This window comes from Mastigoproctus giganteus, chromosome 10 (genome assembly GCF_048544385.1).
Source record: "Mastigoproctus giganteus isolate SK-2022 chromosome 10, ASM4854438v1, whole genome shotgun sequence".
Taxonomy (NCBI): Eukaryota; Metazoa; Arthropoda; class Arachnida; order Uropygi; family Thelyphonidae; genus Mastigoproctus; species Mastigoproctus giganteus.
The window spans coordinates 170,302,990-170,328,975 of NC_143584.1; the positions used below are offsets into that span (position 1 = coordinate 170,302,990).

Genomic DNA, 25,986 nt, shown 5'->3' on the forward strand with positions numbered 1-25,986 from the left:
TTCGTAGTGGAACAAGTAAATACATGGGCTGTGTTAGCATCACTAAGAGTAGGAACAGGTGCATATATACTTGCATATACACCAATGCTGATTATCAGCAGTGATTATTCATGCATTAAGAATTTGCAGATAAAGGAACCTGGATGACAGTGATCACAATATACTGATGTGAGAATTACTTAAAGATGTAACTACCATCAAGGTTAAAGAAAACGGCTTTTGCTTTCGTAAATGTGACTACAGGGGTCTCAGGCAGTTTTTAAATACTATACAGTGGGATCAACTGATGATATTAACAACGTTTAATTCTAAATGGGAAGCCTTTGGGGACTTAATTTTGGAGGCTACTAGGCTTTTCATTCCAACTAAGAAAAACATTTCAAGGTTTAGGCCTAAATGGATGTCAGATGAATTAATGAGGCTCGTGGTAAAGAACAAAAATGTATTGAATGCATATAAAGTATCAGGTGACACAGAAACCTATGGCAGATATAAACTAGTCTGTAATCAAGTCACATAGGAGGTTAGGCAGGTGAAGGCAGATTACAAGAAATCTTTGGCAAAGGATGCAAAGAGTTCTTTACTTATGTAAACTCTAGAAGGAAAGGGATGAATCAGATTGGACCATTTAAGATTGGTTGACTATTGATGATCATGCTCAGGTAGCTGATAAACTGAATAAGTATTTTGCATCTACATTTATACATGAAGAGTTATTCAATGAGGGGAGTGCCAGAAGTTTATCAGGGAGCTAGGTGATTTTGAAATAACTGAGAGCAAAGTGGAGGAGAAATTGTTAAAGTTAAACATAAAAAAGGCAGCTGGGGTGGACAGGATGTATCCAGTTATATTAAAGGAGACAGCAAAGGAAGAAAGCAAACCCTTAGCCATAATTATGAGAGCTTCCTTGGACTCAGGGGAGGTCCCCATGGACTGGAGGTGTGCAAATGTATCACCAATGCACAAAGGGGGTTCACAAAAGGTGACACAAGTAACTACAGACCTATTAGTTTAACTTGTGTTCCGGGGAAACTAATGAAATCACTGGTTAAAGAAGCATTGCAGGATCATCTAGACAAGACTGAAGTAATAGTTAAGACATAGCATGGGTTTGTTAAAGGGAGGTCTTGTCTGACCAATTTGATTGGATATTATGATGTGGTCACAAAGGAATTGAATGCCAAAAATAATTTTGATATCATATACTTGGATTTCAGGAAAGCTTTTGACACTGTTGCACATGGAAGACTGCTGTACAAATTTGAGATGTATGGCATTAAGGGTAAGTTGCTACAATGGATAAAGGGATGGTTGAGTGGGAGACGACAGAGTGGTTCCATTAGTTCCCCGGGGTTCAGTGTTGGATCCATTGTTGTTTTGTATATTTATCAATGATATTAATGAAGGTATATCAGGTTTAATGCCCAAGTTTTCAGATGATACAAAGGTTGGCAGGGTTGTTAACGACAGTAAAGACAGTATGCTACTCCAACTTGATCTAGATAAGTTGGGCAAATAGGCTGAGATGTGGCAACTGAACTATAACAAATTGACAAACTTTAACAAACATTGACAAATGCAAAGTACTGCATATGGGTAGCAATAACCCAAGAGAAGCATACCAACTGTGTGTGTTACTACACTCAGGGAAGTGGAAAGTGAAAAAAAACTGGGGGTAATTCTGCAGTCAAATATGAAGTTTGCTGAGCAGTGCAGACGGGCTGCCAGGGTAGGTCATGGAGTCTTATCAATGATATATAGGAATTTTGCTAGCAGGGACAGGGAGGCGATAATCCCATTATACAAGACAATGGTCAGGCCACACCTAGAGTACTGTGTACAAGTCTGGAAGCCTCATTTCAGGAAGGATGTAGAGTTGCTAGAACAAGTACAAAGAGGGGCAACAAGATTGGTGAGGGGGAACAAAGGGGTGCTCTTACCAAGAAAGGCTTAATTTCTGCAAATTACAGTGCCTGGAGAGTAGGCACCTGCGAGATGATCTGATTGAGGTGTACAAGGCCCTGAACAGGTTGAGCAAGCTGAATGCTGATGGGATTCTTCCTCTTTCTCAGATGAAGAACCTGAGGGGGCACAGTTTCAAATTGAGGAAAGACAGTTGTAGAATAGATGTGCAGAAATTTGCCTTTAGCCAGTGGGTAATTGATTGATGGAACAGGCTTCCATCTTTTGTTGTGGATGTTGATAGCCTAAATAAATTTAAGGCTGAGTAGGACAGGTATTTAGAACGAATGGAGGGGTGAAATGGGAGGGTTTTTTTTTTTTTTTTTTTTGGCTGATGTTGCATAAGCTTGCCTTCTTGCATCGTATGCCTCTACTAATGCTAATCTCTTTAAGGAGAAAATAAGTGAAATCAGGAGCCAGGTAAGAAAAAGAAACAAGTCATCCAGAGGAGCAGACCATGTATAACCTCTTTCAGACTCCCACCAACCCCTTTCAGATTCCCACCATATCTGATGAGCAAAGGTCAACTCAGGAGTCCACTACACTACAACCTGGAACTAAGGCAGGAGAACAAAGGTCATCCTATAAGCGCTTCAAATCTAGGATAGGCAACTAGTTCTATGCCTATTGGCTAATTTTATGAATCTCTGTCTTTTAAATGTTCTGCTGACCCTTAGCCATTTGCTTCAGGTCTGTGAACCCTAATAGAGGATTGGGTCAGCAGGTAAGAATTTAATTTAGATCTTATTTTAATCATCTTATATAAAAATAGGTTAACAGTAAAGTAACATAAAAAGAGCTTATTGTAACCAATTTCTGCTGTAACATTGGATTGCTCCTTTATATCGTAACTATAATTTAGACTCCCAAATGTTATCTTAGAACTGAGGCTAATTTAAATTGTGACCAAATCAATGAAAAATCTAATTTGTAACCTTTATCTTTGTTTTACAGACAGCACAGTCTGATGATGGGTATCAGCAAGATACCTGAAGCATAACTCAATGTATATTAGTTTAGGACTAAATTCAAAAAATAGCAAGGGCTTAATTTTTCAGTACTCACTTTTAAGCTCTTGCTATTTTTTGAATTTAGTCCAATAAAACAGCACTTTAAGACATACTATAACGTCTAAGTGTCCAATATTAGTTTAGGCTAATGCTTAGATAAAATATATTAGTAACTCCCAAGTGGTATAAGAGTGGTTTATGATATATATTAATAATTCGTAATTATATAGTTAATTATAACTCTTAAAAATATTATGCCCAGTTGCATTTAGTCTTACTTAAACATTATCACGTACACCTTTTGGCATCTCTCATATTGTGGGATTATCTTCACAATTGGGTTGTCGTGTTTGCAATACCAGGGTGCCTGCCCACCCACTGATGAAAGGCCAATAAGCCTTGAAACTGTGCATCTGGGTGGTGGTGCCCACTGAGAATAAGTAACAATAGTCTTCTCTATTAGTGAAGCGTTACTTATTCAAGGCTGTGCAATACATGGCAACTTGTTGTGAAAGATGAGCACATATGAGATACAGCTGAAATGATGCTCTTTACACTAGTATCGTAGTTTTTCCTTTAAGAGTTGTTTGTCTATGGTGTTTTTACACCGATATTATATAGATAATTATCTCTTAAAAATATTATGCCCAGCTGCAGTTAGTCTTACTTAAACACCTTTTTATGTAATAAACATTTCTACTCTGCAACAATAAACAATGCTGTACAGATGCATTCTTGTCTCTGCTTATTTTTATCAATTGCTTATTGTTATCAATTAAGCTGTATCCCAAAATAATCACAATAAGTACTGCACACTATACTAGAAAGGACAAGTTTGGAAGGACAAAAGGAAGACTGATTAGTAGATTATACTGGAGACAAAAAGTAATAGGGTAGGACAAGATGACAATGACAGAGTAGAGATAGGAAGAGGTGTGAGATGGGGGTGTTGTCTGAAACCAAATTTATTTAATATATAAATGAAATAAATTAAATTAATTTATATATTTCTAGTATAAATTAAATATTTACAGTTGGATCTCTCTTTAACGAACTTCCATATAGAGAATTTTTCTATGTAGCGAACTTTTTTGATTTCCCCTTGGTCATTTTCAATGACCAAGGGGAATTGAAAATAGTTTCCGTATAACGAAGAAAATTTCCATATAACGAACTGACACTGTAGAAAGCAGGAATTAAGAGCTAAAAGGATTAAAAAATAATCATTTTAGCTTTTAATAGCTAAAGGGTTTAATTCTTACGAGCATTCCACAATTTAGTGTTGCCAGTAAAGCCATTACTGTACCGAGAAGTTATGCCGGTCAACTGCTATGTGCTGTCCACAGTTATTGGCAAAGATTAAGGCATATTCGTGACACGGATATTGGCTCCGGTCAACCTGTTTTCTATTGTAAGCGCCCTATTAGAGAATTAGGAGAGAGTGATTTTCCTTTATCTCAGAAATTCATCTGTTGTTTTGCGGAAATGAGTCGTCCACAATTTCACTAATCGTCTGCCTTTTTATGGTAGGTACAAGTGGTTCCTAAATCAGTTTTGTTTTAGCTGCTATGCAAGTAACCTTACAATGTCTAAGAGGAAGTCTTTGAGTGTACTGGAAAAAGTGGAAGTGCTTTAAAAAAAAAAAAAAAAAAACGCTTTAAAATTTGGTATAACCGCAAGTGGTAACACGGTTTTTCAGAATGTCAACCAATCTGAAAAACCGTGTTTCGATTCACAAACTGTTTGAGGAAATGCGACCCAGTCAGAAGTGTGCGAAATTATGTGTGTATGAAGAAGTAGATGAAGCCATGTTGAAGTGGGTAAAGTTGATTCGAGACCAAAACATGCAGATATAAGGGCAGTTAATAAAAGAAAAGGCTATCGAGTACGAATCTTTTCTGGGGCATAAAACAAACATTCCAAGTCAGTTCTGGTTGGCTGTACAAATTTAAATAGCACCATCACCTACTCGAAAAAGTTATTTCTGGCGAAAGTGGGGCTGTAATTGAAGAAGATTGTACCCATTGAAAAGAAACAGTTTTGAAAAAAAATTATGGAGGACTATAAGCCCAAAGACACATTTCTTAAATGTGTCTTAAATGTGTCTCAGGTCTATTTTTTAAATGTTTGCTGAACAAGACACTGACTTTTAAAGGTGATAAATGTGTAGGTGGTTAAAATAGTAAGGAGAGAATTACAGTCTAAGTTGGTGCAAATATGGCTGGTAATGAAAAATTGAAGCTTTTGGTAAAAGGCAAAAGTGAACAACCCTGATGTTTCAAAAGAGTAAAGTTGTTAGAGTTGGATACAACTACAACAAAAAAGGTTGAATGACAAGTGAAATTTTTGAAAAGTAGATTTTAAATTTTGATAGAAAGATGACGAAAGGAAACAGAAAAATCGATTTGATTGTTGACAACTGCCACCTTCACTCGGTAACTCTGAAACTTACAAGTGTGAAGCGTGTTTGAGGCCTGACGTAGCCCAGTGGTCAGGAGCAAGAGTGCACAGCATGCATTCCTTGAATGCACAGGGGTTCAAGTCCGTGACTACTAAATACGATAAATATTTGTATTGACGATTTATTGTAAACTCTACTGACTTGGTTGTCGTCTCGGAGTATAAACAGAAAATTTATTTATTTATTTATTATTATCAAGAATTTGAAAATGTACTACCGAAGGCACATACTGAAAAAAATTATACTGAGAATAGAAACGAACGAACCTATAGATTCTGTTATAGATTTGCGGATATGCATATCAGAGTTGGCAAAAGGGTGGAGTCAAGATGTGACGGAAACAACGATTAAGAATTGTTTCACAAAAGCAGGTTTTCCTAAAATGCCAATTAACAGCGATGACAGAGATGAACTGCTACAAGACATTGAGCAATCTTGGGAAGAACTCCAAGAGAGGGGTTTGATCACTGGAGAAATTATTCTTGAAGAATCTTTAGGAGTTGATAACGATGTCATAGTAGCTGAATATCCGAGCAAAACAATTTGGAGAGTATTCATAGAACTAGTGACAATATCGACGATGAGTTGGATGAAAATGAGAGCAACGAAGGCAATGAGTGCAATATTAAACCTTCCAAACATGAAATGTTTGGTGACATATGAAACTTTGCTTCTAGGCTTTCAGGGTAAAGAAAATGTGCCAGAAAATATATTTGAGTGCTTAAACAAATGTAAACATTTTTATGAACGATGTATAGTAAAGTAAAATCCAGTGTACAACAAAAAAATAACCAAATATTTTACAATATAATTCTTAAAAGCGTACTAATATATTGTGCACATCATGTAAGTAGTAATTTCTTACTATGTGATAATAATAAATTAATTGTTTTAAAATTTAAGAAAATTTATTCATTCCCACTTATTTCTAATTTATTTCCCATATTTTACTGTATTTCTGAATGCTGAATTACAGTATTTTTCAATGTTGAAAAGGTCATTTCTTTGTAACGAAAATTTCAGTATATTGAATTTTTTTCAGTGGAACGATCAATTTCGTTATATGGAGGTCTGACTGTATTTAATATATAATAGGAAGAGGTATGAGATGGGAGTGTTTTCTGTCACTGAATTTATTTAATATATATGTAAGGTAAGGAGGGTAAGAAAATGGGCAATGAGGCATTTGATAAAGGAAATATGGATGAGGAAGTGTCTGTATGGGTGAAGGTGGGGGAAAGGTTAGTGCTAGTGTTAGAATGGAAGATGATAATATGGCACTGGTGGCAGATTAGCATTAGCATTAATAGAGGCATTTGATGCAAGAAAGCAAGCTTATGCAGCATCAGCCAAAAAAAAAAAAAAAAAAAAAACCACTTCCACTTCACCCCTCTGTTCGTTCAAAATACCTATCCAGCTGAGCCTTAAACTTATTTAGGCTATCAACTTCCACGACAAGGGATGGAAGTCTGTTCCACCAACCAACCACTCGCTGGCTAAAGGCAAATTTCTGCATGTCTATCCTACATCTGTCTTTCCTCAATCTGAATTTATGCCCTCTCAGGTGATTATTCTGAGCTAGAGGAAGAATCCCATCAGCATTGAGCATGCTCAAACCATTCAATGCTTTATACACCTCTATCAGATCACCTCGCTGGTGCTTAGTCTCCAGACACTGTAATTTGCAAAACTTAAGCCTTTCTTCATAAGAGCACCCCTTTGTTCCATTCACTAATCTTGTTGCCCTTCTCTGTACTCGTTCCAGCAGCTCTACATCCTTCTTGAAATGAAGCCTCCAGACCTGTATACAGTATTCTAGGTGTGGCCTGACCATTGCCTTACACAAGGGAATAATCACCTCCTTATCCCTGCTAGAAAAATTCCTATATATCATTGACAATACACCATGAGCTACTCTTGCAGCCCATCTGCATTGATCAGAGAACTTCATATCTGCCTGCACAACCACCCCCAAGTCCCTTTCATTCTCTACCACTGTCAGTGTAGTACCACAGAGTTCATACGTTGCTCTGGGGTTGCTGTTTGTCATGTGTAGTACTTTACATTTGTCAATGTAAAGTACTACACATACTAAAGTACTACCCTGCCTACCTTTTGTATCGTCTGCAAACTTCGACATTAAGCTTGATATACCATCATCAATATCATTTATGAATACAAAAAACAATAATGGACCCAACACTGAGCCCTGAAGGACTCCACTAATAACATTAGTCCACTATGAGCAGTGTCCATTGATTACCACTCTCTGTCTCCTCCCCCTCAGCCACCCCTTTATCCACAGCAGCAATTTGCCTCCAATGTCACACTGCTCCAATTTGTGCAGCAGTCTTCCATGTGCATCAGTATCAAAAGCCTTTCTAAGATCCAAGTATATAATATCAAAGTTATTCCCTGCATCCAGTTCCTTTGTGACCGCATCATAGTATTCAATCAAATTGGTCAGGCAAGACTTCCCCTTAACAAAACCATGCTGTGTCCGAGCTATAACTGAAGTCTTGTCTAAATGATCCTGCAGTGCTTCTTTAACTAGTGCCTCCATTAATTTTCCTGGAACAGAAGTTAAACTCACAGGTCTATAATTAATTGTGTCAGCCTTTGATCCTCCTTTGTGAATTGGGGTCACATTTGCACATCATCAGTCTGCGGGTACCTCCCCTGAGTCCAAGGAAGCTCTCATAATTATGGCTAAGGGTTTGCTTACTTCCTCCGCTGCCTCCTTTAATATAACTGAATAGATCCCATCCACCCCAGATGCCTTTCTTGTGTTTATCTTCAACAGTTTCTCCTCCACTTTACTCTCAGTTATTACAAGATTCTCTAGCTTAGTGCTAGAGTTGAATACACCCCTGGCTATCCCCTTGCTAAATAACTCCTCATGTGTGAATGTCGATGCAAAATATTCATTTAGTTTGTTAGCTACCTGAGCAGGATCATCAACAGTTGACCCATCGATATCAAGTGGACCAATCTGATTCATCCCTTTCCTTCTAGAGTTTACATAAGTAAAGAACTCTTTGCTGTTTTTCTTTGCATCCCTTGCCAAAGATTTCTCGTATTCTGCCTTTGCCTGCCTAACCTCCTTTGTAACTTGGTTACAGATCAACTTGTATCTATCATAGGCTTCTGTGTCATGTGTTAATTTGTATGTATCCCATGCATGTTTCTTCTCTGCCATATGCCTCATCAGTTCATCTGACATCCATTTAGGCCTAAACCTTGAACAATATTTCTTAGTTGGTATGTAAAGCCTAGTAGCTTCCAAGATAAGTTCTTTGAATGCTTTCCATTTTGCATTTGCTGTTGGTAACATCATCAGTTGGTCCCACCGTATAGAATTTAAATACTGTCTCAGTCCATCGTAGTCGCCTTTACGAAAGCAATAACCCTTCCCTTCACCCCTAATGGTAGTTACCTCTATGAGTAAATCCCACTTCAGCACACTGTGATCACTGTCACCTAGTGGTTCATTTATCTGCAGATTCTTAATGCATGAAGAATCACTGCTGATAATCAAATCAAGAGTATTCCTCCCTCTAGTTGCCTCCCGAACATGCTGATGTAGAAAACAATCATCCAATAAATCCACAAAAGCCTTGCTAGTGTGTGAGTGACTAGCCCCCAAACTCCAGTCAATATCTGGGAAATGAAAATCTCCCATTATAAGACTCTCTGATTTACTGGCCCACTCTATTTCCCTGTACAGTTTCTTATTATACTCATCAGAGTCATTAGGCCTATAGCACACTTCTACTCTCAATTTTGATCTCCCAATGATTATGTCACACCAAACTGACTCGGCACTGCACTGTCCAGCGATGTCCACTGGCTTCACTTCCTTGGATTTTATGTATTTCCTAACTAATAGCATAACCCCTCCCCACTTCCTATCCTTTCTGTAGACGTTGTACTCCCCAAATTCCAATTCTGCATTCCTTATATCTGTGTGACACCAAGTCTCTGATATCCCAACAATATCTGCCTTTGATGTTTTGAGCAATACCTCAAATTTATCAAATTTATTTACTAAACTCCTAGCATTGCTGTACACCTAAGTATACATGCACCTATTTCTATTCTTAGCTACCCTAACACAACCCATGTATTTACTTGTACTGCAATGACACCCAGCAGTCTCTGAAATATCCTGAATCTTGTTTTTCAGGCTTCTGCTCATTCCAATAGAAGCAGTGCAAGAATCTCTTTCACCTCTGCCAGTGGCTACTGTTAATCTATTCGTCTTTGTATCCCCCCCCAAGCTAGCAGTTTTCCGACCCACCTAACACTGCCTCGATAGCATCAGCAAATATTCTTGCACCCTTTCTATTTAAGTGTATCCCATCCCTGTAGAAGCAATCTCTCCTGTTAACAAGTACAGTCCAGGCTGAAAAAAATTCTACCCCTTGAGCCTTGCACAATCTTTCCAGGGCCGAATTGATCGACAAGGCTCTCATCATATACTCCCTCCTATCGTGTCTGGGCAGAATTGCAGACACTTTCAAATTCAACCCTATTTCACGGCTTTTTTTCAACAGTGACCTGTACTTGTTAAGCAATTCTGCCGGTCTCCTACTCTTGATATCATTAGTGCCAACGTGTACAACTATATCACCTTTTGTGCCCTTAAAAGATGATATCTGCTCTACAACGTCATCAACCTTTGCCCCTGGCAGACATACTCTGGTCCTGTTCCACCTATCCTTTTTACAAAGCATGTTCCCCGTTTCCCTGACAATAGAGTCACCAACAACTACTAGTTCCTTTGGGACCAGCGCATTCTGCCTTGGGGGTTGCCGCTGTGTTTCACGATGACCAGGTGCAAGCTCTGGTGTTGATGTGGGCAGCTGAGAGCTTGATGGGCCCCTCAATTTAGTTCCTTCGAGGGCATCCACCCTGTCCTTCAAGCTCTCATATAGGCCCATAAGAACGCTGAGTTGTTGCCTGATTTCGATACACTCCTTGCATCGCGCACACACAAAGACATCCCCCATGGCAATATCATGTCCCGTATCTGAATGCTCCACAAACATCATGCAAGCTGTGCATTTTAGAAGGCTGTGATTCAGAAGGCAACTGCCCCCCCCTCAGTTCTCCTCTGAGCCACAGCACTTCCATTAGCTTGAGCCTTTTGTTTTGCTGCTCTGGTCTGAGTCATGATTACTTTTAATTTAAATAAAATTTCAATTTCAGTTTATAACCCTAACTTATCTCCCAACACAGTTATAATGGTATATATATATTGTTTTAGTGTCAAGTATTAACTATCTCCGAGTTCCCTTTATATAACTTCCGTATCAGTTATGTATTAATTAATTATGTTACGTTTGTAATCTAAGTTGGTATATGTATTTAGTTAAAGTGCAATTGCCAACGAAGTTCAACAGATTTTACCGATCGCTGAAACTATTATAACCTATACTATACTAACGTTATCTAGGTTCGATATATAACGATCGTATGACAAAGACAAAGGCGGGAATTTACAAACGTAATCTATGGACACTTAAGTATTAATTAACTTTCAAATCTCGCTGTCTCGATTCAGTATAAACTAAGAATACTTACTAGGTCTATAAGCTACTTACAAAAAATAATTTGATGTAAAAAATATTCAATAAGCGGCTAAATATGGCTAAAAAACTTCTCGTTCAGCGGAGTTGTAACTTGTAATACGTGGATTTGATACCCTTACCGATACTTTTATGCAACTACAAGGCCGAGTAAAGAATAAATACACCAGATTAATCAGAAATATCACAAAATAATGCTATACTACTAAATTTAAATCAAAAGTTTTATAAAAACAATAATTTCAAATCAATAAATAAGAAAAATCCACTTAGCGGCTTTGAACACGTCTGGCCCCTACTAGCCTCGTCAGTAGATTCTTAAGAAGGAGGGCAGAAACTGGTTAACAAGATAAAGGAAAGTTTTCATAGGTTTAGGATGAGAATAAATACTGAGAAGACAAAAGTTATGAGAATGGAAAGAGAAAGGCATGAGTTAAATACTGAAACAGGACGAGATAGAATACAACAGATGAGCAAGTATAGATATCTGGGAGGTCTAATAGGGGTGGAAAAGAAAAGAACAGCGGAGAAATAAAAATAAGAATAGCAATGGGTGAAAAAAGCTGTTGAGAAGCAAATAAGAATATTATGTGTTACAATTAAGTATTGGCCTAAGAAAAGAACTGGTACAATGTCTGGTATGGAGTGGGGTCCTTTATGGAGCAGAAACATGGGAATCAAGAATGGAAAGTATGAAGACAGGCAGTAGCTGAAATATCTGTTGTAGGTTCCACTCAAGAAACTTACAAAAATATTATGTGGAATTGGTGTCAATATAAGATATATAATCCTTTATTTGAATAATTCCAATTACAAAAAAAAAAAAAAAAAAAAAAAAACATAGAAAATACAAATTAATCAACAGTATAAAATTAAAAACTTCCTTTTTATATTGGGAGTGCCTAATACAAAAATCCGAATACAGATTCAACTTATTTACAAGCTCGATCACTTGTTTAATAAAACATCCATCCAGTCACCTTCGGCCTCCACTTCGTCTGCATAGGAATCACTCTGAACCATTGGCACAAGACGTGATGAGAATACACAAACCTCAACTTCAATTTAAAATATAACCACTTGACATACATAAATTCCAAAACAAAACACACTTCCATGGCAATTTTGCTAAATGAGACCAAATGAAGTATGCATAAAGAAAATGAGAATAAACACCAAGAAAAAAGTATTTCGTAATTCTCTGATCCATCAACAATGACAAATCTAATTTCAAATTCCCCAAAATCCTAAATAAAGCTAAATTAATTTTCATATAATGCAGAAAAAACAATTTCTCATCCAAAATAATTCCACAAAATTTCACAGATTGGGAATGACAAACTGGAACCACATTAGCAACCATCTCCAGAGTTGGAGCCAAGGGTAAAACTTCATATAACAGAATTTCAATGGATTAATTGATAATCAGAAAAATTTTAAATAAAAATAATACTCAATATTGATGAATAAACCACAGAGGGGAATAAATCCACTAGAACAATAAACTGAGGAACTACACAAAAACAACAAACATTCAAACAAGAAAATCTTTTGGAAGACATCAGTCATGGACAGGCAAGAACACTGCAGCATGAGGTACTAATGATTACATAGCCCAGAGGTTCACTACACCCTTAGTATCTCGGTAATTTTTTCACAGCACCCCTAGGACAAAAGAAATATGTAACTACTTAATAAACGTTTATTAAGTAGTTAGGTCCAAACAACTTAATAAGTAATGTTGAAACTGAACTACCTCGAGCTAGTAGTTCATGCTCCGACAGATGTTGAGTATCGCTGTGTTTCCCTTGAAATTTAAAAATATCCTGTAGCACCCCTTCTGAGTTTGCTGCAGCACACTGGGGTGCTGTGGCGCACAGTTTGGGAACCACTGACATAACCTGTACCAGTGAGATGGACATATACTAGGATGCGAGAAACCCAAATCATGCCAGGTAACTGCTGCCAGCCTTGACTATCGAATGCTGATACTTCTGAAAATATAGTTCACAGGTGCAGAGATCCTTATCTGAGAAACTAGAACAAACTTATCTGCAAAAAGATCTAAACCTCCCAAACACTTCCTTGTTCATTTCACAAATATATGTGGTCCCAGTTCTAATCTCAATGATGTTTATTTTCACTTATAGTCGGCCAAACCCATGTACTTTTTCTGACAGAATCCCAGTTATTGGTTGAGTCAAACACTACTCATCTAAGTTGTCTGAATTATTTGCTGTATGATTCCTTTTGCTTCAAAGGTGGTACTTGTGCATATTAGCATTATGCATGAGGCACACGATGCAAGAAAGCAAGGTTATGCAACATCGGCCAAAAAAAAAAAAAAAAAAAAAAACACCTCTCCCATTTCATCCCTCTGTTTGTTACAAATACCTAAATATGTCCGTTCTGATATTCCCTGTCACAGACAATAATTTGGAATCGCCTCTTTTCGATCTTCTCTGGATTAAAATCTCTCTACCACATTCTATCAAATTCATCTGTTGCCCCAATCGTTCTCCCAACTCCACTAATCACTTGGAATTCTTTGACTTCCTTTCTTTCTTTGAGACTTGACTTTCCCCAGTCCAACTTTTCTAAGTGAAGTAATTTTCCTTGGTGATTTTAATGTTCCTGACACTAGCTGGCTTCCGTTTTCTAGCCACACAGACCCAGCTGGTTGAGATGCTAAGGCTTTTACAATTATTAATGACCTCGCACATTGTTCATTTACCTAAAAAAAAAAAAAAAAAAAAAAAAATACGAAACAGTCCTAACCACACAGCCAACACACTTGATCTTTTTCTCACAAACAACTCTTCTAAGTCCACAGTCAAGGTGATGGTCTCTTCTCCAATGGAATATTTACCTTGTGTTCATTCTCAACCTAGTGTTGTTTGGCATTACAAGAATGCAAAATGGTATGATCTGCTAGATTTCTTTTCTTCTTTTCCTTGATTGGATTACTGGTTTAAATCTGCTGATATCAAATTCATCCGTTTTCTCAGATTGTGTCAGTGAAATTGCTCTTGTAGGGATGGAATCCTTTATTCCACACTCCACCTTAAAATCTCGTCCTTTATCTAAACCTTGGTATTCCAATAAATGTGCTAAATGGGCTGTTCATGAGAAGAATGTTACATGTCGTAATTAGCTTATTTACAAATCTCCAGGTTTATTTTCTGACTACACCAAAGCTCACAATTGTAAAGCAGTTATTAATCAGTCCAAACTAGATTTTGAACAGGCTAAAAGTAGAAAACTTATCTCGTGTCAAAATGGTAGTTAAGCATTCTGGTCTCTTATCAAAGCTATTGGCCGCAACTTTTGCATATCTCTGTTCCCACCACCTTGCAAAACCAGATAGTTCTATTGCCACTTCAGCAAAGATAAAGCTGACCTGCTAGCATTCTATTTTTCTTCTAACTTATGTAGTGATGATCTTGGTAAACCACCTCATACCATTCCTTTTGCGCTCCATTCAGTGCCTCCTGTGGTCTTCCATCAAAAGGATGTCAGAAGGATTTTAGGCTCCAGGTCCTGATGGTATTTCTCCCTTTGTTTTCAAAAACTTGTGCTCCAGAGCATTTTGATCAACCTTGATGCTAACAAAGTGCCAGGTACTGATGGTATTTCTCCACTAATTCTTAAAACATGTGCTCCTGAACTTATTCCTGTTCTTTATCACCTGTTTTCTTTCTTATTCCAAAGGTGTTTTCCTTCTGCATGGAAACTTGCTCATATACAGCCAGTTCCTAAAAAGGGCGACAAATCCCTTCCAACCAATTATCATTCCATTGCACTTACTTTTACTCTTTTGAAAATAATGAAGATATCAATTAACCATCAACTCTTAAACTATCTATAAATCTTCCTTGTGATCAAAGATTTCCAGTATGGATTCCAACTGTGTCGATCCACTGGTGATATTCTGGCTTATGTTACCCCCATCTATGGACAAATTCAATGGAAAGGTTTGGTAAAATTCAAGCAGTTGCTCTTGACATTTCAAAGAATCTTCTAAATTAGTTTCTATCTTACAGTTTACCAACTGTTTTTGTAATTGGGTATCCAGTTTTCTCTCTGACTGCTCACTTTTTCTCCCACTCTTTTCCCCTTGTATATTAATGACCTTCCATTGACCGGAAATCCTATCCATAGTTTTGCTGATGCCAAAGATACACTGGTGATATTCTAGCTTATGTTACCAATCTATGGACAAATTCAATGGAAAAGTTTGGTTAAATTTAAGTAGTTGCTCTTGACATTTCAAAGGATCTTCTAAATTAGCTTCCATCTTATGGTTTGCTAACTGTTTTCGTAATTGGGTATACAGTTTTCTCTGTGACTGCTCAATGTGGGTGATGATAGATGGCTCTCTGTCTTCTAACTTCTCCATTAATACTGGTGTTCCCCAAGGTTCAGTTCTTTCTCCCACTCTTTTCCTCTTGCATATTAATGACCTTTCACTGACCGGAAATCCTATACATAATTTTGTTGATGATAGCACATTGAATTCCACTTTCCAGTTTGAGAAACCTTGCCCTGTACAAACAGCTTTGACTTCTTGAATACCCACTACCAATTCTTTAAATGCTGACCTCCAGTGGGGCAAAGATAACTTAATTGATTTCAATCCTTCTGAAACTCAGTTCAGTATTATATCTCACAAAAATGATTTTTCTGCTCCTATGCTTATCTTCGATTACACTCCAATTAGTAGGCAAGATCATATATCTCTATTGGGGATTACCCTGACTTCTAATCTCTCTCTCTTGGCATAAGCACATTACAAATATCACTTCCACTTCATCTATTAAACTTGGTTTTCTCTTTCGTTCTTGGCATTACTTTTCTTTCAAATAGCTGTTCACTCTGTACAAATCACAAATCCATCCTACCATGGAATATTGTTCCCACATCTGAGGCGGTGCCCCCAAAACCTTTCTCAGGCTTCTAGATTCCATTCAAAATAGGGCAGTTAAGTTAATTAATGGCTCATCTCTAATAGAGTCTCTCCACTCTTTGTCTCATAGATGTTTTGTTTGTGCTGTATGCCTTTTCTATAGATACTTACACGGGCAGTGTTCTTCTGAATTGGCTTCTATAATTCCTGCACTCTCTTCCAAAACACTGAACACATGCCACAAACAGTTAACATACTTTTACTGTCCAACTCCAAACTCTCACAAAAGCAACTTTTCTTCTTCCTCATGTACTCCTTCAACTTCTGTTTTCCGCAGCGCCCTTCCTTCACTTCATGCAAATTTCCTGAAAAGTACAATCTACAGAAATTCAAATGTAAAGTCAACAAATATTTTCTTAACCTTCAAACTATGCACGGTATTAAGTACTACAAGTTTTTATGCCCCTTGTGTTTGGAGTTTTCATTAAAAAAAAAAAAAGAAAAGAAAAAATTCGTTCACTGTGAAAATGCTGAAGGATGGCTTGTCGGGCCATATCACATTCTACCACTATTCACTACTTCATGGCTTATGCATCAAGCACCACTTGACATGCAGATGGACATTGTCAGGACTATGAGTAGTTAAATGCACATCAAACCACTGATGGTATCCACCAGTTTCCTCCTTTGCACATATGTTACAGGGCTCTGGTATAAAAATATATCTGTTATTCTGTTAGCCACCTGTATACATCTTAATCTTATTATAAAAAGGAATCTACACAGTATAACTTGAAAAAAGTTATTCCAGAAGTGATGATATAACAATATATAATTAATGTGTTATCCATGTAAAGTCATTGCTTTTTGTAGATATTAATAGTAAATTGTACAGCATTACCACAGTCACTATTAAAATGTTGTTGTTTGTCTGCACCTAACCGATATCTATTTATTAAGTTGACTGAGTTTTAATTTATAATATTATATATTTTATACTAGCATATAACCTATATCAGCACCATGAATCATGCATTTTATATTATAAAAACATCATAAAATGCTATGAAATTACTGTAAATTGCAATTTACAATGGCAGCTTTGTCCCATTCTCGTCCCATCATTACATAACAAAATACTACAATTAGTAGCTCTCTAGCAGAGTATAGTGGTTTTGCCACTTGTTACTCACTTGAAGAGCTTAAACCCTGCTGGACACTGGAGAAATTCTTAAAGGCCTTTCAATTGCAACTGCAGTTAGTCAAACTTGGGAAGAAGGAGCAGGAACCCCCCACCCCATGAATTATTTCACATTTTTTAGCTTGCACAACATGAAAACTGTTGTGTAGGCTACAACAACTCTGATGAACATATACTTCTATGGACACAGCAGACTGGAGCAATATGGTATATGATGCACATGGACTGTAGAATATATAACAATCCAACTGGTATTAGTAGTAGTCATAAAGGAAAATTAATGCAAAGCCAGGGTTTATTCAGCATTAGTCTAAAAAAAAAAAAAACAAAACAAAAAAAAAAAAATACGTCATCTGATTCCATCTAGATATCTGTCCAACCCATTCTTAAATTTATATAAGTTCACCAGTTCTACAAAATTAGGCAGTATGTTATTCCAACAGTTAATATCCCTTTTCTTATACCTACCCTACAATTATCTTTCCTTAATTTTGGTGCATGTCACCTAGGTTGTATTATGTACAAAATAAAAATATATCCACATTATTTGATTTATTAAAGCCTTTCAAAACATGGATACCTCAATCAAGTCATCATGCAGGCATTTGATTGGGGCTTTGCAATCCAAAAAACTGAAGCCACTCTCTCAATAAGTAACATTGTTGCTCTTTTCCCCTTTCTTCAACATATCTGCATCCTTCTTGAACTAGGAGCACCAAATCTGTATACAATTCATGCCATTTAATTAATATTAATAATTTTTTTTTAAATGAAAAACCTGTAATACACAACATTTGTGCTATATCCTCTCCCATCCATAATGCACTGCAATATTTATTCGATCCTCCTTTCCCCTCTTCGTATTATTTTACCCTGTGAACAGTTTATAAGAAAATACTCTCATTCTCATTGAATATGACCATATCTTAGCTTCTTACATAAGAAATTATATTAATAGTTAACTTAATAATTATAAATACAGATGCAAACAGAAATTTGTCTTTAAAATATAATGCTAATGTCATAATATAATATTTGTTTTATACTATTATTGACTTTTCTAAAATATAATAGGAATGGTAACAAACTTTTACAAGGATTAAAACTTATGCATTCTAACAAAATAAAAAGGAATTTGCACCTACTACCCTAAAAGCAGGTGCAGCTTTTGAAATGAAATCCACCTAAGAATTCAGATATGCATTAAGCATAATCACATATTAAATCAAGGGTAACAGAATATTTTCATTCTTAGTCATATCAATATTTCATGCATAATGGATAAGAGTTACCTTAATTACACCGGAAATTGGGGGGGGGGAGAGAAAAGCTAGTGACAATGACTTTTTATACATGACTATCCAAGCTTTAATGCATCTGTGCATCATATATTATACCTGCCACATTAATGTTTTAAATAAAATGTAAAAAATACTTTATCACTTGAATGATAATTAGAAATGAAATACCATTAATAGCTATTAAAGATTACTGTTATCTGACAATCTATACAAAATTCACAAAGGTCAGCACAAAGCTATCTCCCTTTACCTTTTACTTTATCAACAGAATGTCTTTGTAACTGAACTTTAAGAAATAAAGTTGTCATATAAACACAGAATATTAAGCCTAATATTTGGAAGAGATGTGGGCAGTTTTTGATTTATTCTTTCAATAACATTCAAAACCATTACATGTGAATATGACATATAATTCTTGATTTTATCAAATTCCAATTCAATGAATATTAATAAATAAATTTCATCACAATGGTTCAAATCAAATGCTGTATTTAACATTACACTTACCCTATTTCCAAGAAACCTGGCCTCTAGAAGCTCTTGTTTACGAGGATCTAAGCTATGGAGGTTATCCATTGTGTCAGTAATCCACCTTTAAAAATCAAATAAAGAGAAAATATATATACTACTATACCAGTTATGGATTTCTCTTTATATTATTAAAAACATTTATATAAGGAAAACTTTTAAGTAGATACACTTCCACTTCCTTATTCTCTCTCTCTCTCTCTCTCTCTCTCTCTCTCTCTCTCTCTAAGAGGCATGCTACTGAACATTTAACTTAATTTATCATTTTATGATAAATTAATATTAATTTACAATCAAGTGATATCACAGAGAATCAGTAATGAAAAAAAAATTCCATCTCATATTGTCAGGTTCTGAAATTAAGTTTCTGCTGTATGTTAACTAAAAAAAAAAAAAAAAAACCTAATGTATAAATGGGGAGATAATATTGCATTAAAGAATTTACAGAATTGATTTATTATATTGTACTTTCTGCTCTACATTGATGATTTGTGTTGCTGAAATATCAAAAAAAAAAAAAAAAAAAAATTAATAATAATAAATGTGCTGAAAAAAAATGTTGCAACAAGTAATAATTAAAGGGAAAAATTATAAAAATTAATATTACCATCATTAAATGACAGTGTTTCTTAAAACATATATGTCATTCTTCATAGCAGCACTTCAAGTGATTTTGAATGATATATGATATTATTGTCAATTGTGGATAGCATCATGAAAAACAAGGCCATGTTTTTTTAACCTTATGATTACAATTTAACCTTTATGATGTAATTTAACTTTTATGGTTACAATACGATTTTAGAATTGACACCTTATTCTTTGTATCTATTTTAATGTGTGTGTGTGTGTGTGTGTGTGTGTGTGTGTGTGTGTGTGTGTGTGTGTGTGTGTGTGTGTGTGTGTGTGTGTGTGTGTGTGTGTGTGTGTGTGTGTCCATTTTGCTGCTTTCTTGCATTTGCAATATGTATGTGTTAATCTTTATTGCAGTAATAAAATGTGTGTGTGTAGAAAAAAAGGAGTAAATATAAAAAACAGAACAGAACAAAAAAAAAAAAAAAACCCTTTGGTACTAACAATCAATATAATACTACAAGAGAACCCCTTTAGCATGAATGTTCCCAATGAGGTGGCATACTATTAAAAAAAAAAAAACTGCCTTGAAAACGACTTTCAAGATTGAATATCTGTTAAGCACTGCAAAATAAACACATTTAAACTTGAACAGTATTTATAGTGATATTTTATTTCAATTATTCTTGACATGAATAAATTCACCATTTTAATTTTAGCCCATGAAACATGCAAACTAAAAATTAATGATATTAAGACCTTGGTAATATAAAGTGATGTGAATTTAAACCCCAATCTTATATGGAATAGCAACTGTAGCATGCATTCATAGATTATGCTGAGTATTTGCTTTCCTGATATTCATCAGTAAACTATTAATGCAAACTGCTACAATAAGTTATACTTAAAATTAAGCTTGATGTAAAAGAATCCTGTAATGTGGTATACCATAGGTTTCATGACAGTTCGGCCAAATGACGCCAGGTGTTAAAAAAGAAAGGACTGTTGACCCAATTACAGGAACACTCTTCAGGAACATGGGGAACAATTACACTGCTACAGTTTAATACGCGATTTTCGTAGAGCGAAGGGGAACTTCATATTTGAAATGGCACTTTCAAGGGCGACAAAGGCCTGGCTTAACTACAGACATTGTCATCACCATACTGTCTCCTAGGCGTTGTCTAGGGAGGCAGGAGACTGGGGAACAAAGCTTGACCGCACAGCAGGCAGCAGCAGTAGTGTCGACTACGTGTACATCAGCACACTGCCATGAATACCTGCACGTTTGACGCTATCAAACTGTGCATATATCTAGCACAGCTTTCACTATGAAGCACTCGCTGCGGCATTTCAGCTACAGGTTTAATCACGGCCAAACATGACCTTCGGAAATGTTCGAGTTTTGCAGCATAGCTCAAGTAGTCCCAGAAGCGACTATCACTACAAACATTAGGCGACACGAAACAAACAAGACATGCGAATGGCAACTGGACATGACTCTGCTCAGCCACAGTGGAGGAGTGGGCGCGACGCAGACACAGACTTACGCAGGGTTCTCACCCATGCTGCCAAGGAGCCCGATAGAATACATCCTAAATAACCAACCTAAGGCTTAACCTCTGGAACTGGCAAGGAGGACAGTTCAAGTAGCTAAGTATCGGAGGGGGTTTTCGATGTATTAACGGGAGGGGCTCCAGTCACGCGTCGTCCGTCCCTAGTGAAGCTCACCTAACAACATTCGAACACGCAAATACGGGCATTCCCACCGTGTCTGACGTACATAACTCCCGGCTTCGCATTTAAGTATTCTCGCAACCAACAATATTTGTTTACAATTGTTACTTCTATTATTCAATTGGTTTGCTTTTGTTCCACACTTTTTAACATTTAATAGCAAAGGATATCAAATAAGTGTGGATCATTCAGTGAGCGATTTCTATCAATGAATAAACTGCTGTTTAATAATTATGTCACCCAACGAATAATATGCATATATTATTAGGTGTCCGTAGTATATGCAATATGAATAAAAGCGTACTAAAAGGAGAATGGAAAAAAAAAAAAAAAAACAAGTTAATAGCAACAAAGCGGAGTGGGCAATACACTTGTATTCAAGTCTAAACTAAGGCACACAATCTACTGGAAACCGAAAAAAATGGGAGGGGGACCCGTTATTGGATATTTGGGGGGGGGGGAGAAGATTTTTTTTTATATATCAGTATAATGACATGGTAAACTAACCCATCTTCTCTAAGAGCTCCTAGTACAAGCATACAAATGTAACCTGTTTACATGCTTGGACCACGATCTCGATCTCTCTCTCATCTTCTGTTAGTCTCTTCAGTGGCTTATAAATTATTCCTTTAGGTTTTAAAAAATATGTGGCTTTTGTCCTTTTACAACTGAAAATTTATTATTTCACGATTTCTATACTTGTATGTAAAGGCTATTCCAATATATATTATATTGGAACAGACAGGCATATTTTGGTGGACAACAATTCGTCTGTTTTATCTCGTTATATATGCAATATACCAAATAAATTTATCACATACTCCGAAATCTATAAAACATTGATTATACACATATACAGGATTTAGGAATAAGTCAATAAAGTCATGGCTTGGAACTTCGCCATTTCTATCCAACGAGGATAAAAATCCATAATTATATATTGTGGGGCCTCTACATGTCTAAATCCCGCACCGCGCGCGCAAACACACTTGTTTCATCCAAACAGCAACACAAATTATTTTCGGTGTTGCATAACTAGAAATCTGTACAGAAAAGGAGATAATAAAACTATGTCTTACCTTAGTTTACAAGAAGCAAATTTAAAAGTAAATAAGCTAATTTATGAATTGTAGTGGCGAAACTATCATACCGCCACCGCGGGGACCCCAGATGATTAGAGGTCTGTACAACTGGTTCTTAGAGAACAAGGGAATACACGATAATCTCACAGATGAAAATCTGTAGTTTAATGATTACTAATTAATTATTAATTGATTAGTAATCATTAAACTGATTAATTATGAAACTGTTTCAATTACAGGGAATTAAGTACCCTGTTCATTGTATGTTCATACCAAGGTTTATAACATGCATTAAATTGAGAAAAAAAATAGATACGTACAATGATAACCCAGTTTAATGTAATATAATAAAATATACAATAATAAGTAGCAGGCAGTAGCTTTCAAAACTAACGAGTCTTTTTTTTTTTTTTTTTTCTTCTTCTTTTTTTTTTTTTTTTTTTTAACTGGGTTATCATTGTACGTATCTATTTTTTCTCAACCATGGACCCCAGTACACCAGGCCCATTCGTTACTATGCATTAAATTGACTTTTATTTTTTAAATCATTACCATAATTTAGTACAATTATTACCATGATTTAGGAGATACAAAAGTACAAAAGCAGAAAATTTTTTTTCTTATTTTTTAAATCTCTGGTGATATTTGACATTACATTATTTTTCTATTAAATGAAACTTTCCACGCGAGTGTTTCTAAATTCCAAATTCCTTCCCTTGATACTACAAGGGCGGCCGTTGTTTACACACACACACTCGAAGTTGAACTACAAATCACGACCGAAATCACATATTCCTTGTTTTTTACATGAAATCCTCTAATATCACTTAGCATTATTTTATTAACTGGAAAAATATTTAATAAAGGCAATGAGCGCTTTTTGTCGGCTCACAATCTTGCAATTGTGATTATTTGTCTAGTTTGAATATGGATAACTTTTCGGGTGACGCCGCAAGGCACATATGTCCCCAGTGGCTAATAATAATAATAAAGTCATGGAAAAATTCAATAGTGAAATAAATAAAAAAAAAACTAAAAAAATTTTGTTCTGTATTTAACCTAAAGTTTTAAATGAAAGCTTCTCATTTTAAACCTTCAAGTTAGGGTTACCATATTTCGAATTTCACAATCGGGATACACAGCGGAATCCTGGGACACCTGCTGGAAGGAAGTGACGACAAAAAAAAATGGTTATCATGCGTACGTCAAACACAAATATCGTGTGTACCAATGTGTGAACAACAAAATTGGGACGAACATTTGCAACGTTTTCATTACTGATACAAAAAAGGAAGAATTTTTGTTTTTTTTGGGGGGGGGGGAGGCTAGAAACTTGCTCTCCCCAAACAGAAAAATACCATTTCCTATAATTTATTAATATTATTTATTTATTTTCGATATATATCACATCAAAATTAACATATTCATACAAAAAACAATTAGTGAAACAAAAAGGAATTCTTATAATAGTACAATGACTTTGCGTCTATTTAATTTTTATTGTTTATTATATTTGTCCTTTATTTTGATTTTTTAGAAGTTTTTTTCCCTATCAGGTGTCGAGATATTTCCTGACAGGTGTCTGATGTAGAGCGACTCCTGGACGTTAGTTCAACTTCATCATGGTACAGTGATGATACATAAAATCAGTAAAATAGCCATAAATTAGTATAATTCTATGTTTGTGTAATGTGTTTAGATATTTCCTGAACTGGTTACAAGTAAAATCGAAAATGTGTTCTGCTTTATAGGCTGACTCGTAAATACATACAGAGTCAACCTAATCCTTTCACTATGGCAAGAGACCTTCATAAAACAAAAGAATGCTCAGTCATGGCGTCGGAACATAAAATTGACAGAATTAACCCGTTAAGTTAATCAAATTAAATCGATAATGTATCAATCAGTAAAAATGTTGAAATCGAAATTTTCGCTGTTCTTTTTAACATAAAGCAGGTCGATTGGCAGTCCTACTTTCCATTTATTCTCAAACCAGAAATAAGCCAGAAGTGTTTACATATTCATTGTTACCATGCTTATATTGAATTAAAGGCAGTCCAGCACTCAAAATGGAAAATTTTAAGAAACAGAACGCTCCGTCAGGGTAACAGAACAGGTTAACTGGTATACAGTACATGCCATTACATATGCGTACGACGAATACATAATGTCATGTTCGTGCATATACAGTACTGCAAGCCCAGGGACAGTCGTGCATTTTTCGTGACAGCGAATGGAATGGATAAACTCCGCCGCTTCCATATTTGTGGACTTCCACAAATATGGAAGACCCCCAAAGATCATTTAATGTACTATCGGGTGTTGACGCTTGTAAAAGCTAACAATATGAAATGTAAAATCGCTCCCACCCCCTACCCAAAAAAAAAAAAAAAAACAACTCTGGGTGCGCTAACTCAAACTTGTAGACCAGCGGTTCCCAAACTATTCGGATCTGCGTATTCTTTCAAAAAAAAAAAAAAAAAAAGTTTATGGACCCTTTCAACAATCAAAACAAAGCTTGCGGACCCATATATATATTCAAAGTTTTATATTTAAAACAACAACTTTATTCTTATTTTTACATAAATATATAACTTTATTTATCATCAATTTGCTATATATAGAAGGAATAATTTGATCAGTTCCACAGGGTCCGTTTCGTGGATCTCCTGGAACTGGTCTATGTACCCCCAGCGGTTCGCGGATCTCAGTTTGGGAAATACTGTTGTAGACTACAAACTGAATTTAAAACAATGTGACCGATTTCCTTAAACCTAAAAAGAAATTCGTGCTATTTAATCAGCCGATGAACTGTGGTAGCATTTTACAGCATCTGTTAGAAAAACATATTGCTCTGAAATTTTCAAGGAGACGGAAACTACCACCCATCAGATATTTGTTTTGATTGTAATTTTAACTTAATCCTTTATTTTTTTGTACCAGAAATTAGTGACATCAACTATAACAAATAAGACAGAGAAATGTGTTTTTTCGTTCTATGTATATTAGGGGGCGAGTGAAAATCATTTTCAGAATATTCACACATGGCAAAATGATTGAAAAGGGAAAAAAAATCAATGAAGAAATATTCGAAAACTTCCTTCATTAAGCGCATTATAAATATACAATGCTTTATGAAAAAGTCTAATGAATGTTGCGAAAAATTTATTTTATTCAATAATAAATGTTACATTATTAATGTTCTTCAGTATAATCTTATTCTGCAAACCACGCTTGTTCCATCATCCTTCTTTTGTGAATGCTTTTTAGGCAATCCGTAGTGTTTGATTGGTTTCCTGAATCGACTCAAATCGTTTTCCTTTTACGTTCTGTTTTAATTTTGGGACTAATCAACGGGTGTGTACAGTATCAGAAGACCGAAAAACACGGATGTCTATCAGTCAAAAATTGCCGGACGGCGAGTGGGCGCATGTTCAAAAGATGACATTAGGGTCCCGCCCACAATATACGTTATTTTAATGATTATATGATAATTCATTAAAGTTTCTGATCAGAGTTTGTACACTTATTTTATTATTTTTTTTTTCTAATACCCCGCACGAGATGGTCGGGGGGAAGGAGTTTGCTTAAGCAATGAAATAATTTTGAAAATTAATCATTGGACTTTGGATAG

General features: G+C 35.8%; 1 protein-coding gene across 8 annotated transcripts in view; it reads right to left on the reverse strand.

The window, feature by feature from the left end:
* Nucleotides 1-25,986, reverse strand: part of Tlk (Tousled-like kinase) — a 651,915-nt gene that overhangs the window by 302,208 nt on the left and 323,721 nt on the right. For 7 of the 8 annotated variants that reach the window (XM_090383577.1, XM_090383580.1, XM_090383576.1 and 4 more), the window contains one exon: nt 18,940-19,024. In XM_090383577.1, the coding sequence (XP_090239703.1) occupies nt 18,940-19,008 (69 nt within the window). In that variant the 5' untranslated portion in view covers nt 19,009-19,024. Of the gene's footprint in view, nt 1-18,939; nt 19,025-20,481; nt 21,106-25,986 lie in introns of those variants that run through there. The other variant, XM_090383578.1, reaches the window with a different exon arrangement.